An 18,329-nucleotide genomic window follows, 5' to 3' on the forward strand; every position below is an offset into this window, starting at 1 on the left:
CCCCGTGTTCATAGGCTTAGGTTTTCAATATTTGTATATAATGGAAGAATGTGCAATATATGACAGGTGAGCGATTCAGGGCCATTTGGCCCTCTTGTTAGTAGTTTTAGTTCTAATATACAGAATATTTCGAAATAAATATTATTATCGGTCAGTTAAGGCAATGTTTATTTCATTTTGCAAGTCATTTGTTTGTATATAGTTTGCAACACTTGATTCACATTGAGCTGAAATTTTCACTCTTAAATATTGACTTCATGGCTCGCGTTGTACTTTCCATTTTCATTCTCAGCATAGTTATGGAAAAAATACCTTTGAAAAGAACCTCAAACTGCTTCAAATAACTTGAATCATAGGAATTTATTATTGATTAAAGACTGATTTAAGAAATGCAATGGAAACTACAAGTCCAGTAGCTCAATATTTAAACTTGCTTTAAGGCCCATTGTAAAGGCTGAGCAAACACTCAGCCAGAAACACACATACGTCACAAAACAACACAGACAGACTAAACAACCATCAAAATATCTTTACAAATACATTTTGGGACAACCGCCTTTGAACAGTGAACGAAACAGGAGCCCAATTTGGGTTACCGTAAATGACTGGGTATTAGACGCACTTTTTTCCCTCAGATTTTGATGCAAAAAAATGCCTGCGTATAATACCCAGTAACAATTTTTTGAACTTTTTTTCTGAGGTCAATTTCAAGCCGAGAGTTTGTTTAGATTTATGTAGAAAGGGATGTTACTCGCGTCATATTGATCGAGTATATAAGGGTTAAAACGGCAGTTGAAGATCGGGATACGGTATATCGTAAGACGTTTATAATTTCAACAAAAATATTTTTCGATTAAAGTTACCGTAATTCACCTAAGAGTTCGGACACTCTAAATATTTGGACACCCATAATTATTTCCCAAAATAATTTATTTTGCGTACCTAATTTTCGGACACCCAAAGGACATCAATCATAACTTTCATAGTTACCAAGTTTCACAGACGAAGATTATTGATTTTTATCTTTACACTGCCTGGCTAGATTACCTAACCGTATACACCACTGTGACAATTTAATTAGTTACTACCCATCCTAAACGATTTATTGCCTGTTGAAAAGGAAGTGTGATATATTTATTTGAGGATTAAACAAACAACAAGGGCAATCAAGGGATTAAGAAAACATCGACATGGCATGTTTGTAAAACGATCTACCAATAAGCTTTCAAACTTGTACCACACTTATAGACTATATGAAGCAATAATCGTACAGTTATACATTAATCCTGCATAGCAATGTCCATGCTCTCCACGAGATCCTCGTGGGTATAACTGTAAGTTATGTGACGTCACACAGTGTGACTCTTTGATCTGAAGCCGATAGAATGTGTTTATTCAGTTCAGTGCATGGATAAAATGGTGTTTTAATTAACTTCATGAAGGATTTACACTTATAGGCGTAATAAATAAGTTTATGACAATTGATTACTACGGATAAATTAATAAGTGGTAAAAAGCAAACATGAAGAAAAAAGGCAGGTTAAACAAACATGTAAATAAAATGTAAAAATGATAATTTTCTATGTATTCGGAGAGTGAAAAAAAATAATTAATTTATGGTGTCCGACCTCTTGTGAATTACGGTATTCAATATTATTTTGAATAATAAATTGAATTAAACAATAATCAAACTTACATATAAAAAAGCAAATTTGGGCACTGTCAAAATATTTTTTGCATAACATAACTTTTCATTCTCGACAGTATGGTTGTATGGTTTTAAAGATAACCATCGCCATTTTTACGAAAAAACATTTTTTTGTCACTGTCAACAAACATGGTGGCTGAAAATGCCGGACGATTTTGACATTTTTTCTATGCGTCTTTTAACCAAAAACATAGATTAAAAGTTTTTTCCTCGGATTTTTCACCGATTTTTTTCCCTGCGTCTAATACCCCCTATCGTCTTATACCCAGTCATTTACGGTAAATGGTATTACTGGTAGATTTTACTGTCAGAGCACTGGGAAATAAAAGCGCTGTTCATCATTCATGTGCATATAAGAATTGAAGCAGTAATTATGTTTCTATCTTAAGACTTGCATTTAGTGGAAATGGTGCTTTAATTGGAATGAAAGTGAAGTCGAGCAAAAACTTAACTAATGTATTTCTAATCAAATTTCTTTTCTGAACAGGATGGTGATGTATGGACTAAAGAATCTTGAAAATGCTTCACAACTAGCTACAGATGTTGCCCTAAGGCAGACTCCAAGTGTGGCCGGTAAGTTCAGAGTGAATAATTGTTATCTGGTTTTTCTACTTCCGGTATTATAAAATGATTTTATTTCACAAGGTCTTTGTTCTCAACTTTTTTTGGTTTTTGGCCTTTTGTTTGAGGTTTGAAATATTTGAGACCACATTTAAATTAGTATTGACAAACCTTGGTAAATATATATTTTGCTTCGGTTTTAAGATTAATCTGATAAACAATTTAAGTGAATTTTGGAAGCCTGGTGATCCCATGTTATTTTTGTATCTTTATCATTTCAGAATATGTAAATCTCCTACCAAAAATATTACAAACAAGCTTTTTTGGCCTTGAAACAAAATTGGTCATTTCACTACCTTTTTTCATTTGAAATAAAGAATAAAGTTACAAACTGCAATATTTTTTCAAATAATTTTATTCCAGTCATTTATTTTACATATGAGCAATCAAGCAATACCCTTAAAGGGGCATGACACTAAATGTTACAATTTCAAGTAAAAAAGAAAATTGTCAAAAATTTACTTGAAATTGACATCTTTGTGTACAAAGCATTGAATCTTTCTTGCTAATGTATTACATTGCTTATAACACATGCTTCTGTCGTAGTTTTTGTGCATTTTTTTCCATTCAAAATTTACTAGTGATGATAGCTCTAGCTTCAATGAATATCTATGTTTTATTTCAATACATAATCAAATGTTTTAATTTCAGCTCAATACGCTGATGTAGACCAGCTAATGCAGTCATCGAGACAAATCCTTCATGTTCCAAATCAACAGCAAGAAGAAGCCCTTAAGCACGCCCTTGCCCAGCCCCTGTGTGTGATTCAGGGATGCGTGGGCTCCGGGAAATCCATGATGGCCGCCAAACTGGGCTACATGTTTGCCCAAAGAAATCAGGCTCTCCAGGCCAGGGGCAGGCTTCAAGTGCTGGTGTGTGCCCCTACCGAGGCTGGGGTTGATTTGGTTAATGGTGAGTTTAAAACTGCAAAAACAACGAAATAGTCATATGAACAGAATTTTGTAATTTCAAGCTTAAAATCATTCAACGGTTAATTGCGTAGATAACACTAATCAGAAAACTAATGCCTATGCTGCAACCTTTTCAAAATATTTATGAACAATTAATCTTTTTTTTTAACTTTAGACTACAACTTACTATTGTTCATTAGTTTTTTATCCACCTTCAAACACAAACATATAAAATATTCTTCTTACCTGAACACACTTGAGAAAGTCTCTTTACTGTTTACTTTTGCAAAGTAAGATCATTGTCATATTTACTGGAAGCAGAAGTGTTAATAAAAGACTTAAAAAAAACAACTTTCAATATTACTTTATGAATAAAAAATGTACCATTCATTTGGACTTACCTTGATTACAGGTTACTTCATGTCTCTGAACAGCAGCTCTCCGCGTGTTGTGCGGGTTTACAGCCCCGATGTGGAGAGGGTCCTCCATCCCCCCCAAGGGTTGTATCCCGATCTACAAGTACATTTGCTGACCAGGAAATCAGTCAAATCAAGAACCACTACTCTTCCCTGTCTCTGTATGAACTCATTAGGGGAAGTAATTCTCCCTACTGCAAAAGGCTTAAAGTAAGTGAGAATGTTTCTTTGTGCTGAAACTTTTCGCTTGCTTGAGCTGCATTTTGAGCAAATAATTTGTTGAAAGTAATTTGACAGAAACAAGTTTGGTTTTTTTAAAGCTGCACTCTCACAGAAATGCCATTTTTACAACTTTTTTTTTTGTCTTGGAAAGAGCAAGTTTTTGCGTAAATATCTGCAAATCTATGACATAAGATTGCTGACAAAAAATCAGATAGTAGATTTTAATATTTCCATTCGAAAATATTTTTTTTATGGCTTAAACCGTTACTAACAGTTTAAAAAAAATGCATAAAACATCAATTTTTAAACTAGAATATAATAATCTGTGATCTTTTTTTTGTGCGCAGTCTTATAACTGCTTTCCATGGATTTTTGGCCAAAAAAATGGCTGGTTCCAAGACGAAGAATAAAAAAGTTTTCAAAACATTCAATCTGTGCTTTAAGAAGTCTTAATTTATTTTATTCTTGGAAAATAATTCAAATGTTCTTAATTTTGGCAAATGTCATCATTTTTGTACATTTACTGCAGTGATTTAAGCAATCACTAGAATTATGACTATTTCACATTACTATTGTAAGTTGTTGTTTTTTTAACTTTCAGGAGTATGAAGGTCTGTTCTCACTGTACCCAGACGACATTGCAGACGACCAATTCGAGGATTATATACAGCTTGTTTCCCGTGCAGAGTCTGCAGTACTGGCCGAGGCTGAGATTATACTGTGTACATGCATAACTTCCGCTCAGCTGAAAATCTCGTCCGTAACTCATGTACAACAGGTAAGTGATTTCAGACAAAAGATCAAATTGCTTAAGTTTTTTTTTACCTTGTATATTATAAAAAAGATTTTTAGCATCTTCCATGGCTGCTCATGAAAGTTAGGTTCATCCCAACTATACCAAACCAAAACAAATTGAACAGTTTAATTGTGTTTTAAGGTATTAAGATTGTTTGTGAAATGTGGGTCAGAAGTTAATAATAAACCATCATGTGAGCATCATTTTCTTTTTCAGATAATTGTCGATGACACAAACACTGGTACAGAACCAGAAGTACTGGTCCCCCTCTCGATTTACGGGGACGTAAAGCAGGTCACGCTGATAGGCGATATAAACCAGGCCGGTCCCACTGTTGTGAACGACGTGGCTAGACAATTGGGACTGGGGCGGTCCATAATGAGATCTTACCTGTCAACGGCTGTGTACCTAAACATACAGTACAGAGTGGTGGGTAGTTTGTTAGTAAATTAGTTTTGCCCAAACCCAATTTCAAGTGGTATATTAGTTTAAACAGTTTATATTTTACAACGATTGTGAAAAAAAAATTGAAAAAAGTAATGATAACTTATACAAAGTCACTATCATTAGCACAATGTTGCGCGAGAGTGTGGTCTTATGTTGTGGGGGAAACCGGAGTGCCCGCTGAAAACCCACTTGTGGGGCTTTGTGACCACAAACAAAACACACCAAGTGGGATATTGTTGGCCATTCCATAAGATTCCGATTTTAAATGTCAAATATTTTAACTCTTGCTATGCAAAAATATTTATTAAAACAATTCTTCAAAATCATTAACTTTGTCATATTATTATGCAAGTTTACCAAGATAAATTTGTTATTCTTATGTTGAATGTACATACCGTATTTTCTCGACTATAAGACGGGGAAATTGGGTCCCGATTTTTACCCCCAAAGTAGGGGACCCGTCTTATAAGCGAGTCGATAAAATATTAAAAAAAGATTCAAGTCAAAATCAGTAAAATTTTACATATACGGTATTCGTCTATCCAGTATATCGTCTGCTGATACAAGTATGGGTCAATTAAGTAAACAACAACACGAAATCTCTTCACCGCGCGTGCTCTGACGTCACACAGTGTACCGTTATATCTGCATTTTTTCTCATGGCGCGTGTCAGTATAATTAGTTTGACAGATATATCAAATCAATAAATTGGAATCTTAATATGATGTAGGTACCTAACTGTCAATTTGATTAAGCAAACAAATGACAATGCGAATATGAATCCTTTATGTTCGTCGCCAATCAAGGGACAATATTGCCTGAAGCATTATTGCTAAACAAACACCTATTCATGCCTCGGCTTTTCGCAGTTATGTTATTGAAGCCATTTATTTTGCCGAAGAACTTCATTGGTGTCTTCAATAAAAAAAAACTAAAACAAACATATGTTGTTATTGATTAATTATTACAATTCCGATAAGTAACGACCTGTCCTGCAAACTTATGTACTCATTTTTAACCTACCTCCAAATAGAGAGCTCACAGTTGACTGCCATTTTCTTTGAGTAAAACAAAAACAGTTACCGCGAAAGTCGATAATTGTCCGTTGAGCTTGAACATTTTTACACATTAGGAAGAATTTTAGCATTTTAGATTTGCTTAAAAATTGACCCCGTCTTATAAGCGAGTCGAAACAAAAAGCACCAGATTTCATGGGCAAAGTTAGGGGGCCGTCTTATAAGCGAATCGCCTTATAGTCGAGAAAATACGGTATCTTTTATTCATATAAGGATCCGGCGAGACTCTGTTAAGATGTCATCTTATGATTGAGATTTCCGTTACAGCATGAAGGTATCGTAGACTTCCCGTCCCGCTTCTGTTACGACAATCGCCTCCTGTGTGGGTCAATCGCCCAGCGTCAACCGTCCGTGCTAAACTGGCCAGGGGGTCGTAATAAGCCTGTGGCATTCTGTCAACTAGATGGACAGGAGCAAAACCTACCACTGAATGTTGTCGGTGCCCCTGAAGAACAGAAATGTGTTAATTTGGAACAGGCAGACTTTGTGGTATGTCTCTAACGGCTCCTTTATAGAGGGACACTTAATTATATTATGACTGCCTTGGGTAATTTCCTAATTTGTTTAACAAAAGAAAAAATTGAAACCAAGTCCGTTCAAAGGTCATCATGTGACAAATAAATGTTATCATCAGTTTAACAGTAATAAATATATACCAGGGTGTTACGAAGTCCTGTTAAATCGCTCAGTAATAAACCTTGCTACATAACAGTTACGAATATTTATGTCCTGTTAATTTCTCATTAATAAAACTACATGTAGCTACGTAACTAAATAAGGATATGGCACTATAATTATTAATTGGATATACATGTATGTACAAGTAGCTATTTATATGTTATACATGTGAACAGTGTTAAAAGATAGATATATAAGTGATTGGTCAACTTTCCAAGGTTTATTTGGACCTTGGGTAAACATTACTGGTATAAGACATTCCTTTAGGAGTAAGTGATGGTACTCAACATTTTCATTAGGCATGTTTCAAGGCTAACTTGCTACTAGCAATTAAGCATATTAGAAAATAAAGTATGTTTCTTGCTTATGCACTGTAACTATTAGTGATGGGCAATCGGCTTGGATTTTCATAATCAATTAATCGGAGACCCTGATCGATCGGTTATCCGATTAATCGGACAGTATCACAAAAGCATCATTTTCTGATATCAATAATCGCAATATCTGATATATATCAATGAAGAATAATTGCCCGAGGGTAATTATTTTTCACCGGGGCAATTATCAACCGAAAGCGATGGTCAACCATGTCTTATCCTATATAATACATATGTTTTGTCATTTGTCAATGACTTTAGCCGGTTCTGAAAATTAAATTAAAAAATGAGACATAATAGATTGGTTCTGGATGGTATAAGCTATTAAAAATAACGTGTAATCAGAAATGAAAACAGCAAACCTTTTTCGCACGTATTTTCGGAATGAGACGGCAAATATTTCTTACCTTCAAATATTTCTTGTTTTTACATCGACTGATTTTGTTGTTTATTTCAATATGTGAGCACAGCTAGGGTCGATCAAGCCTAGTAATGTCCCCCTTCGAAGAAGAGGGGTATATTGCTTTGTTCATGTCAGTCAGTAGGTCTGTCGGTCTGTCGGCTAAGACCAAAGCTTGTCTGAGTGATAACTCAACAATTCCTGGAGGTATGGTCATCAAACATGACATGAAGGTTGGGCCTGACCAGTAGATGACCCCTATTGATTTTAGGGCTCATCGGGTCAAAGGCCTAGGTCACAGTGACCTTTAGTGGTAAAATAATAAAGCTTGTCCGAGTGATAACTCAACAATATCTAGACCTTTGGTCATCAAACTTGATATGAAAGTTGGGCCTGACAAGTAGATGACCCCTATTGTTTTTTGGGGTCATCAGGCCAAAGGTCACGGTCACAGTGATCTTGAATGGTAAAAGGTTGTCTGAGTGATAACTCGACAATGCCTGGACCCATGGCCCTCAAACTTGACTTGGAGGTTGGGCCTGACGAGTAGATGACCCCTTTTGTTTTTGTTTATGGCGTTAGAAGGGTCTCAAAAGCGGTACATTTTACCTACTGCCGGTAGAGTTCACATGTATGGTCATTTCGGTCCATGCATATTTCATTCAATTGTCCATATAATCCTGACAACATGGCGCTCGGGGGGGGGGGGCATAATGTTTGACAAACATCTCTTGTTACATAAGAATCTCGGCTTGAATGACTAACAATTTGCTGGAATAATTTGCACTTTAACCAGCACCTGGACGACCGATTACCAGGGTAATCAAATGATTTTGAGATCGGGTCACTGTCTGCCATCATAAAGTGATTTGAACGCAAAGAAAAACTAAGGGAAAGTACTGTTAAAACTCAAAGTAGCAGTTAACTTCCCTTAGCTCTAAGTAACTACTATATGAAGTTGGAAATTTACTAGATTCAAGCAAACTTTTTTCTTTGATTATCGATTATGGAACGATGATGTCACCAATCGCCGAGTTACGAATGTCTGCCGATAATTGATTATCGGCAATCATCTGCCCATCACTAGTATCTATATAATTGTATGTATTTTCATGAGAAAATGAGCTCTTATAAATCTTACATATGGAACAACTTTATGTTTCCCAGGTCCAGGTGGCAGTTTCCCTGGTGAGGACGTACAATGTTGCCATGACTAGCGTTGGTATTGTTTGTCCGAGCCGCGCTCAGTGTAAGGTGGTGGAAGATAAGTTAGCAGTGACCGGGTGTAACATACCATGCTTTACCCTGCATGAAATACAAGGTAAGCACCATCCCCTTGTAATATACCGTGCTTTATCCTGTATGAAACACGTGGTAACTTCCAACTGGGTGTAATATACCGTGCTTTATCCTGTATGAAGTACAAGGTTACTACCGACTGGGTGTAATATACTGTGCTTTACCCTGCATGAAATACAAGGTAGGCACCGACAAATCCTTGTTACAAGATCGTAAAACGCAGGTCACTATCAAGATGGTAGGCGAGGGCATAAGTTCTTGTGACATCATTTGATAATAAATATGGTAGACGATTTTACTATTATGATATTCAAAGAAAAAGAGTTATGGTTTTGCCTACAGAATCATGGCATGTATGAATATGATATATAAATAATTTAAATTATAATTGGGGGTCCGCGGAATAGCGGGGACTTTTACTTTCGGTCTAGCCAACCCCTGGTAAAATCCCCGTCCTGCGTAGACAAACTGCTGGTAAAAGCCCTCGCACCCCAGGGGCATCCTAGGTGAGGCCCACTCCCAGCTATTTTTGACGCGAAAACAAAACCACCACAGTCCTTGGCACTGCAGGGCCACCTTGAAGGTAAAACATGGTCCATTACCCTTGTTATTGTTATCCCTGGTATACCCCCGGACAGGGGGGGGGGGGGCGTGGTTACAATTGAGTGCATAAGAGAGAAATGAGTGTTGGTACCCACATGTTGTGTACATGTTTATATTTGACTGTGTTGTCTGATTTCAGGTCTGGAGTTTGACTATGTGCTGTTTAGTACCATACACAGCCTGCCTGCTATGAACATAGAGCAGTTCCCAACACAGAAATGGCTGAATGAGAAGCTAGGGGTCCTTACTGACCATGGACAGGTCATTTCGACATTGTCCAGGGCTAGGAAAGGGCTTGTCATTGTTGGTAGGTTGTCTATTTTATTTAATAAATATATTTTCATTGACAGAAACGACTGTCTTTAGTGGGTTGCAAAGAAAAATGAAAGTTAATCATAAAACAAAATCAACTCTTTTGGGGGTTGCCTTAATTTGTTATATATCTTGCAATTGATCATATTCCAAAAGTAAACAAATATAATAGTCATTAAGTATCTGAAAATACTATAATTTGTTTAAGAAGTGTTTATTTGACGAAAGGTTTTGAGGTATTGTCATTACGAAATGACGTTACTTTCTCATACATATTGCCAACTTTTCTAAAAAAGTGCAATTGAATGACTTCAATTATTCCAATTTTAAGCATATAATTAAAAAAGAAAAATTGTTTGTTTCAGTGTAAGATAGCAAAATATTTCATCTCGTGAACACCAAAAGTGAATATTTAACACAAGGCTACGCCACTCCTGAAATATGAATTTTTGTGCTCACTTGGTGAAATACATTATGATCTCACACTAAAACAAACAATTATCCTCTATATCTTACTTATATTTATGTTAAAATAAATGTTTCCTTTAATTGCAGGCAACGAGAATCTGCTAAGATGTGACAAGTTGTGGAATCGACTCCTGACAGAATACAGTCATAGTAGCAGACTGGTTACCGCTGGTCAATTTCTCAAGGCTATGTCCATGTAATTAAGGGGCATAACTGGAATATGAAATAAGAACAAAAATGGAGTTATCTTCTCATATAGGACTGTATATACATTTTGGCATGTTTCCGGAAATTATGATCGTTATGGTGTATACGTTTGAGGCTATATAATATATATTGCTATTTAAAGTTTGTCTGATCTTATTTGGTGAGGGATTTATTTCTGGAAATAACAATTGTAATGGTGTTGACGTTTGAGGCTATATAATATATATTTCTATGTTATGTTTATTTGTGCTTATTTGGTGAGGGATTTATTATAAAACATATGTAATTTTATTATATTTATACCTTTGTGTAAAATTTAAATGTAACTTAGATGTAATGTTTTCTGAATTCCAAACAAGATGTATATTTGTAATTTTATAATTATTAACATTGATTAGATATGTGTACCGGTACTAATTTGATTTAGCTGCTCATACAAACTGACTAGATATGTGTACCGGTACTAATTTGATTTAGCTGCTCATACAAACTGACTAGATATGTGTACCGGTACTAATTTGATTTAGCTGCTCATACAAACTGCAATGAATTATTCAGGATATTTTTGTTCGTGTGCTAACAGTGACATTATAATAACGAGTCTCACCCACATGTATCTAGACTGATAAAAATAATACATGAATGTTTGGCTTTGTCAGTTACTCAAGTAAGACAAGTTAATGAGCATCGCCATTCCATTACGTCACTGTCAAATAACAGTATACTTGTTGCATGTTCTAATTTAAGCTGTACTAGTTGATCCTTTCTTTCGCATCAATTTTAAAAAAAAGCGCCTTAAAATCTTATAGTTTTTTACATACATGTTTACAACAAGTGCTAAGCATGTGATTTGTGTTTTATGTTGAATATTAATGATGACCTTTCAAAGTAAATTATATTTTCCTTGACTAATTTTTATTGTTGTCAGATCCTTAATATGTTTATTTGAGATCAGTTTCAAGCTGTTATTTATGTCTTATTTAATGATCAAATGGCTGAAAACCTACTGGTCCAATGCCACCTAACATAGGATTAATTTTGTATTGCCTTGAATTTTAGTTGTATGTATTTCATAGAAAATTTTAATTTTAATATACTTCCACTGTTTATTGTCAATACAGATCAGTATTGTATGATATGCATCTTGATTGGAAGTCAGTTTTTACATTTGTATGTACATTATATTGTACATAATCGCTATATTTGATTGCTATTATTGCCATGGTAAATACCTGCATGATTGAAAGAGTTGTTAGGATCGAAGGTTACATTATAATGTGTATTTAAAGACTATGAATGGTTGGTGATTATGAAGTAGAATATGTCTGATATGAAAATGGCCTCTTTATTACATGTATATTGAAATATGTTTTTGTGACTTAGTTAACATTTGGTGTTGTTGCTTTTTAATGATTTGCAAATATTGATAATGATGAAATAATTGAATGTTGATGAAAATGATGGATGGGAAATCTGTCATTTAGTTTGTTGCCTATTTTGAGGGGATTAAAGCGATAAGGCTGTAAGTGACATTCAATACAGAAGCAAAAAGAAGGTTTTCGCTATATCATCCCTGTCTTTGTATGCTTTTATATTATTCATGTAAATAATTATGTTTATTACTATGTAACAACTTATGAAGAATAGTTGGGTTGGTGTTGACCCTGGGCTGTACTCACAAACTGCTGGTTGAATGCATTACTGTTGTAACTATCCATGTTAAAAGAAGTAGGAGTTACCTGTTATGGCATTGAACCGTTGGTGGAATTAACTTTAAATCTCACTTTAGTGTATTTGAATAGTAAGCTAGAATTATGATTTTCACATATAGTCCGCCGGAAAAAGTCATGAATGGGAACTAATAGTATGCTTGTTAATAGAGAAACAAATGCAAGTCTGCAGTACTTATGTGATAACGTCGTCTTAAAACTATCTTAATTTGCTGCTTAAGACATATATGATTTGTGTTTGTGACAAACATATAAATTTCGGCATGGCGGACTGTAATATATAATTTGTGGGTTTGATTTTTTTTGGTATTAAATGAAGGCTGGCAGTGAAAAGGTTTTAACTGACATTAAATAAAGACGCATGTAAATCTTTCTGCTTTCAACCTTCGTTATGTATATACAAGTATGTATTTATGACTATGTACATTTTGTATAAGTGTTGAATAATTAGACTTATTTCATAACCAGTAATCAAAATGTATCTTCTAATCAGAAATAATAAAAAGGGTATTTTCATACTAAATATTGATAGTATCATTAACATTTATTTCAACAAATATGTTGATATAAATTTCAAAATTAGCTTAAAAAACATTGAATGACGAAGAATAATTTAAAATATGGATCATTTTTTGTACATTCATTCCATCAGTTTTAAGATACATGGTGTTATTATCAAACACCATAAACATCATAAAAGTCCATGAAAATGGATTATTTGATTATATTTCATCGTCATGCCAACGCCAGTATGTATTGTTTATATATACTGATTGTGGGTACAGCCTAGTATACCTGTATTGTTATATATGTTAAATTGATACATTATAGCTTTATATTAAGTATATTTAGTATGTTTGTATAAAATTGTGTTATGTAAGGATTTTAATACATACAGGTTCATTTAATTAGGATGTAACCTGAATATGTATTTAGGATGTAACAGTTGTTATCTGACAATATATTCCGGATATTGCCTGAACATGTGAATTGGGTTCTACTGATTATAAAATACAGCTTTTTGTAATCATGATAACAAATAACCTGTCATTATTAAAATTAAAAATAACATCACAGCCAAATAAAATTTACATGTTTGCTTATTCTAGATAAATTAAAATATACATAAACTTTGTATATAATTTTTATATTATTACATGTCTTTTTCACCTTTAATCCTACTCCCAGTTTTCACTCTTTATGTGTTTTGTATAATTGGAATAAACTTGAAAATAAATTTATTGGTATAAGAGTAACATTTTAATAGCTTAATGTCATTATCTTTCATAAAATGTTATTCTTTTCATTTTTTTTTTAATATTGTACATTTACTTGCTAACTTGATTAATGGCCATGATGAATATACATGTTATATTCCCTGGTATCGATGATTAAATGTTTACTTCTTAAAGACTAAACAGTCCAAAGACACATATTAAATGTAACTCATTATGTTAATTAATTACTGAGAATAATTTTCACTAGTTTGACAATAATGTTATTTAAATCCATTTATATTTTTTTCGAGTAGTTTGCTGTTTAAATATTGTCGTCTGTAATTTAAATCCTAATCTTTATGGTAATGATTACCAAAGTCTGCCCTGGAGTGTGGCATAATGATTGTGGCTAAAATGGCAAATTTCATAATATCAGAATGTTCTGTAAATTTGTTCTGTTAAATTTAATTTTTGTACTTCAATACAGGTCTTGGCTCATTTATATCAGGAAAATCTCACCTTAAGACAACTTTAAAAAAATCATTTTTAATCATTATAAGGGATGACCTTTATTTTAATCTTAACCTTATGTTTTGACCATACTGGTAGTCTAAAAACTCTTAACTTTGTTACAAAGAGTATCTTTAATTTGTTTAACATGATTAATATATGCAAGATGTTTAGATAAATCTTTGAAACGATGACTTAAATATTCTTGGAATACACGATCACTTTGCCCATTCTTAATCATTAAGAATTTACTTCATGTCATCTGACTCTTACTTCTTACATTGCATATTTATCTCTGCTAAACCAATACCAACATCTGTTTGGTATGAAATATAGTTTAATTTTCAGAAAATATTGTAGTTCATTTTTTAAATGAATCTTTTTTCTGCCATATACATGTAGATAAAGATTTATTTTTTTAAATTTTAGAAATAATTAGAGGGAAGAAGAAATGATAAAATCAGAGAACTATCGTGTTGGTATGTTTATGACCTGCATATTTGTGACTTGCATAATTTGATATCATTTATGTTCAGAAATAAAATGTTTATTTTGTATCCAAATGATTCAAGGATGACAATGATTCCTAAAATGTATATCATTGTGAGAATATGAATTAATTACTTGAATTAACAGATGCAATTTTGCTGTATTTCAAGGATATGTCTCATATCTTAACAACAAACTATTTATCAATTAACGACAGGTGCAATTGAGTATAGTATTGAAAAAAATGTCATTTAGAAATTAATCGTAATTATTGTGAAAATCTGAAATAATTAATTGAATTAATCAGATGCTATTTTGCTTGTATTTCAAACAAACATGTATATCTCAAATCATTATAGCATACTTTTTATTATTAAAAAAACTGTTATTGAATGTAGTATTTTAATCCTATTTTCACCTACTCTTGATTGCTTGTTGTGTGTGTCAGTGCTATTCACTGTTGTAGTTAAATAAAATGTGTATGCGTGAATAAATCTGTTCTCTTCTAGACTTTTATTGTTTAATTAGTTACATTCCTTTAATAAACATTTGCACTAATATCATTGATACTTAAGTGTATGCTAGGATATGTCCGACTCACTGTAGAGGGATTCCTATATAGCCTGCTATTTAGTTTGTAAAGAGGGAAAAAACGCGCCTTCTAAAAATGGTATATTAAAAGGTTGATTGATTTTGACAACAAACAAGGCAATGATGACCACCTTGACCTTTGACATTGTTTCGATTTGTTGAGGCTAAAATAAATGCTTGATTACCTTAATTTTGTTGAGAGGGTGAACAGAATACGCGTGCTTGTTTCCTTTCTAAATAGTTAATGTAAGTAAGTGTCTGGTTAAGTTTTTAAAAGTTTTTTGTTTTTGCTAATCTTCGTGTTACAAAACACACAACACCACTATTTTGTTGTTAAAATTGAAGGTCAATTTTAATTTAAATATCGCATGAATTTTTCACACACATATTTAATAGGAATACGCATTATTGTTCACACACATGTGAGGAATTCGCACGAATTCGTTTGTTGGAAAATTTAGGTTCATCAAAACTAACCAGATTAATAACTATTCTAAGATAAGACTACGGTTTCAAAATATCGTAGCAAATCGTAGCAGCACCACGACACTGTTGAACAGTTCAGAGATGTCGTTGCTATTCCTGATTCACCAGTATCAAGCAAGATGCACCCCGATTCACGCTGATGGCGTTACGAATGTGTTCACGTTATGTTAAGTATCGTAGCGATTTGAAAATAGTTGTCAATCGTAGCGTTATAACCGTTAGTATGAACCGGACACCTTTTTGATACTAGTACCAACTAAAATAGAGAATATTGCATGAGTGGTCATTCATTTATGGAAGGTTTTTTTCTAAAATTGATAAAAAAGGCCTTGCCCTGGACCTAATTGGCCAATTAGTTAATAAAAACATCTTTGAAAGTTATAATTTCTACTTATTAAATATGGTTGTAAAAGAACTGCACAAGTCGGTGAGACATTCTCTTGGTAGATCCCGTTACACTAAGGATTCCCAGTGAAGCATATCTGAGGGTAATACTATTAGACTATATGCTCCTTTTCAATAGTTGAGCATAAAAAAACAGAACTTTTATAACTAGACCTTTCTCATTTCAGGTATTTCAAAAACTATCAACTCTAAGCATTTCCATTAGGAATAAATGGTATTTTTGGTAGATTCCCCAATGGATCCTGAAAGAATTCGATTTTGATCGTTTATATTCGCATACATTTCACGTTAACAAAAAATGCATTTTCAGCATCTTCTGCACCAGTTTTAAATGGAAAAATAACCCCAATCTGTAAAAGTGATAAAACATAACAATTGCATACTAAGCTTAGCCTACTCAGTATCATTCCGATACTAGTTTTATTTTATGGCCGCAAACTAAAAGTAGTTCAGCGGTTCGTGCACTGACTAGATAGAAGACTTTCGCGGCGACACTATATGTTTTGCTTAACTAACACAATTAACTCGGCTGCCGGGCTGTAAAACACACTAAGTCACCATACAAAGTAAAGTTAAAAGTGAAGTGTATTATAGTGTCAGCCCTCTTTGTTAAAAGCCAGCCCGTTTTGCTCCGGATACACCTACACTCACGACCAAATTCCTATCTCATATGCCAGGCAGGGCGACAACCGATGCCCCTCGATTGAACTAGCTGCTGGTTAGGCAGCCGGCCATGCCACTTGGGGTATTTACTAGTTTATATTAGAAAAATCATCGTGGCTTCTCTGATAAAGAAGAAATCTACATGCAATTACTCGTTCACAGTACTGTTATTTGATAAATAAAGAACGAGAGTACATTTAGTTCCCCTTTATATTTCCTTATTTATTTATAAAGGTAAAAACAATAAAGTGTATCAACATTTTACCATACATTTTCGCGGATATAAACAAGTAAACTGAAAATGTACATGTAAGCATTTGCGAGAATATGCTTATTAATCACACGCATATTTTACATTTTCTCACTTTAATTATCAGTGTGCTATATCAGTGTGTGTATACCAAATGAAGACTTTAAACAAAGATAATTTTACTATATTTATTTACCGCATGAAATGAAACCTGGCGCAGTCTGCGCCGCTTACATAGCCCCTCATTCGGTTTAATTGTGAGTTTAGTTCCCTAAAACACTTCGACTAACCTTTTCACAAAACCGCCGCCTGATTGAGCGCAACTAAGTAAATAAATCAACAAATATCCCCAACACATATAAATCCTCATTCCGTTGATAACATTAAAGTCCATTTCAATTCATTAACACAAGATTGAAGTTACAGGGTGGGTAATCGACCTGCACCGTACCATTAAAATATAAACGAAAACCGGCCATCTTGGATGTGAAAAGGTAAGTTTTTAACTATTTTTCCGTTTTTAGAATAAACTTGAAGCAGGAACAAAGTTCTGAACCTGCTCCTCACTTTTCCACATCTTTCGTTACCTACATCGAGTAGAAACTCATTTTAGAACAAAAGTTACATGTGCATGGGAAATTGAATCGACGTGAAATGACCACGATTTGGCAGGTCGGATGCAGTGCATTTTGCTATTTCTCACTGGGTTTTTTTCCAAGAAAGTTATTTTATTGGTAAACTCTCCAAAAAGGAAGTGTCATTTTACATTCCATGTTGAATGACAAAGTACAAAACCAAACAAAGCACTAGTTTTCAGGAAAATTGTCGTATTGCTTTTTTTGGTATGGCGCAGTGCTATAAAATATATTTGTAAAGTGCAGTTCCATTTGCTATTTCTCTCTGTTGTTTTTCAACAAAGTAATTTTGTTGGTAACTTTCCAAATAGTTAGTACCATTTTTCATTTCATGATCAATGACAAAGTTTGAAATCAAACAAAGCACTAGTTTCCAGTAAACTTGTTGTTACTCATTAAGTAAAACCATTCACTTAAAATTCAAGTGTTCACAATGTAGTTTAGCCAATCAAAACAGCTGTTTCAGCTATGACTCTTTATGGTTTTTACCGGTTATAGTAAGGTACTATGGAAACCCCGGGTATTTCGCCTGTACAAACCGGCCTTATTTAGTCCTGATGGTAGCAATATGAAGAAAAATGGGACGCTGCCATGGTGGCGAGTCATGGTTTTTGGACATGAATGATAACTCATATCTAATGCTCAATCCATTCGCAAAGCATCGTTGTCGAATGATATTCCCTATTGCTGGATACAAATGGCATTTTAGTACCAGGGGTACTGTTTTATTGCAAAAAAAGCGGCAAAGATGAAACGACTGTTTGGATTGTATAAACTTAGTCGTGGCCACAAGTTACTAAGTCGTGGCCACA

At 33.9% G+C, this 18,329-nt stretch overlaps 2 protein-coding genes across 2 annotated transcripts in view; both read left to right on the forward strand.

Moving 5' to 3' along the window:
* The window catches only part of LOC128207130 (helicase with zinc finger domain 2-like), a 103,174-nt gene extending 98,152 nt beyond the window's left edge, over nucleotides 1–5,022 (forward strand). Inside the window, exons 30-34 of the mRNA XM_052909925.1 lie at nucleotides 2,196–2,281; nucleotides 2,981–3,241; nucleotides 3,653–3,866; nucleotides 4,480–4,656; nucleotides 4,891–5,022. Of these exons, the coding sequence (XP_052765885.1) occupies nucleotides 2,196–2,281; nucleotides 2,981–3,241; nucleotides 3,653–3,866; nucleotides 4,480–4,612 (694 nt within the window). The 3' untranslated portion in view covers nucleotides 4,613–4,656; nucleotides 4,891–5,022. The remainder of the gene's footprint in view (nucleotides 1–2,195; nucleotides 2,282–2,980; nucleotides 3,242–3,652; nucleotides 3,867–4,479; nucleotides 4,657–4,890) is intronic.
* Nucleotides 4,749–14,995, forward strand: LOC128204664 (helicase with zinc finger domain 2-like). The gene is made up of 6 exons (XM_052906066.1): nucleotides 4,749–4,754; nucleotides 4,891–5,103; nucleotides 6,465–6,686; nucleotides 8,820–8,973; nucleotides 9,694–9,861; nucleotides 10,422–14,995. Exons 1-6 carry the CDS (start codon nucleotides 4,749–4,751, stop codon nucleotides 10,532–10,534), a joined length of 876 nt encoding a protein of 291 aa, XP_052762026.1. The 3' UTR covers nucleotides 10,535–14,995.
* Nucleotides 14,996–18,329: the final 3,334 nt, after the last annotated feature.

This window comes from Mya arenaria, chromosome 2 (assembly GCF_026914265.1).
Source record: "Mya arenaria isolate MELC-2E11 chromosome 2, ASM2691426v1".
Lineage (NCBI taxonomy): Eukaryota > Metazoa > Mollusca > Bivalvia > Myida > Myidae > Mya > Mya arenaria.

Coding starts and splice junctions, on each gene's coding strand:
- LOC128204664 (XM_052906066.1), top strand. Junction 6,687..8,819: donor TGGAACAGGCAGACTTTGTG/GTATGTCTCTAA, acceptor TATGTTTCCCAG/GTCCAGGTGGCAGTTTCCCT. Junction 8,974..9,693: donor TACCCTGCATGAAATACAAG/GTAAGCACCATC, acceptor GTCTGATTTCAG/GTCTGGAGTTTGACTATGTG.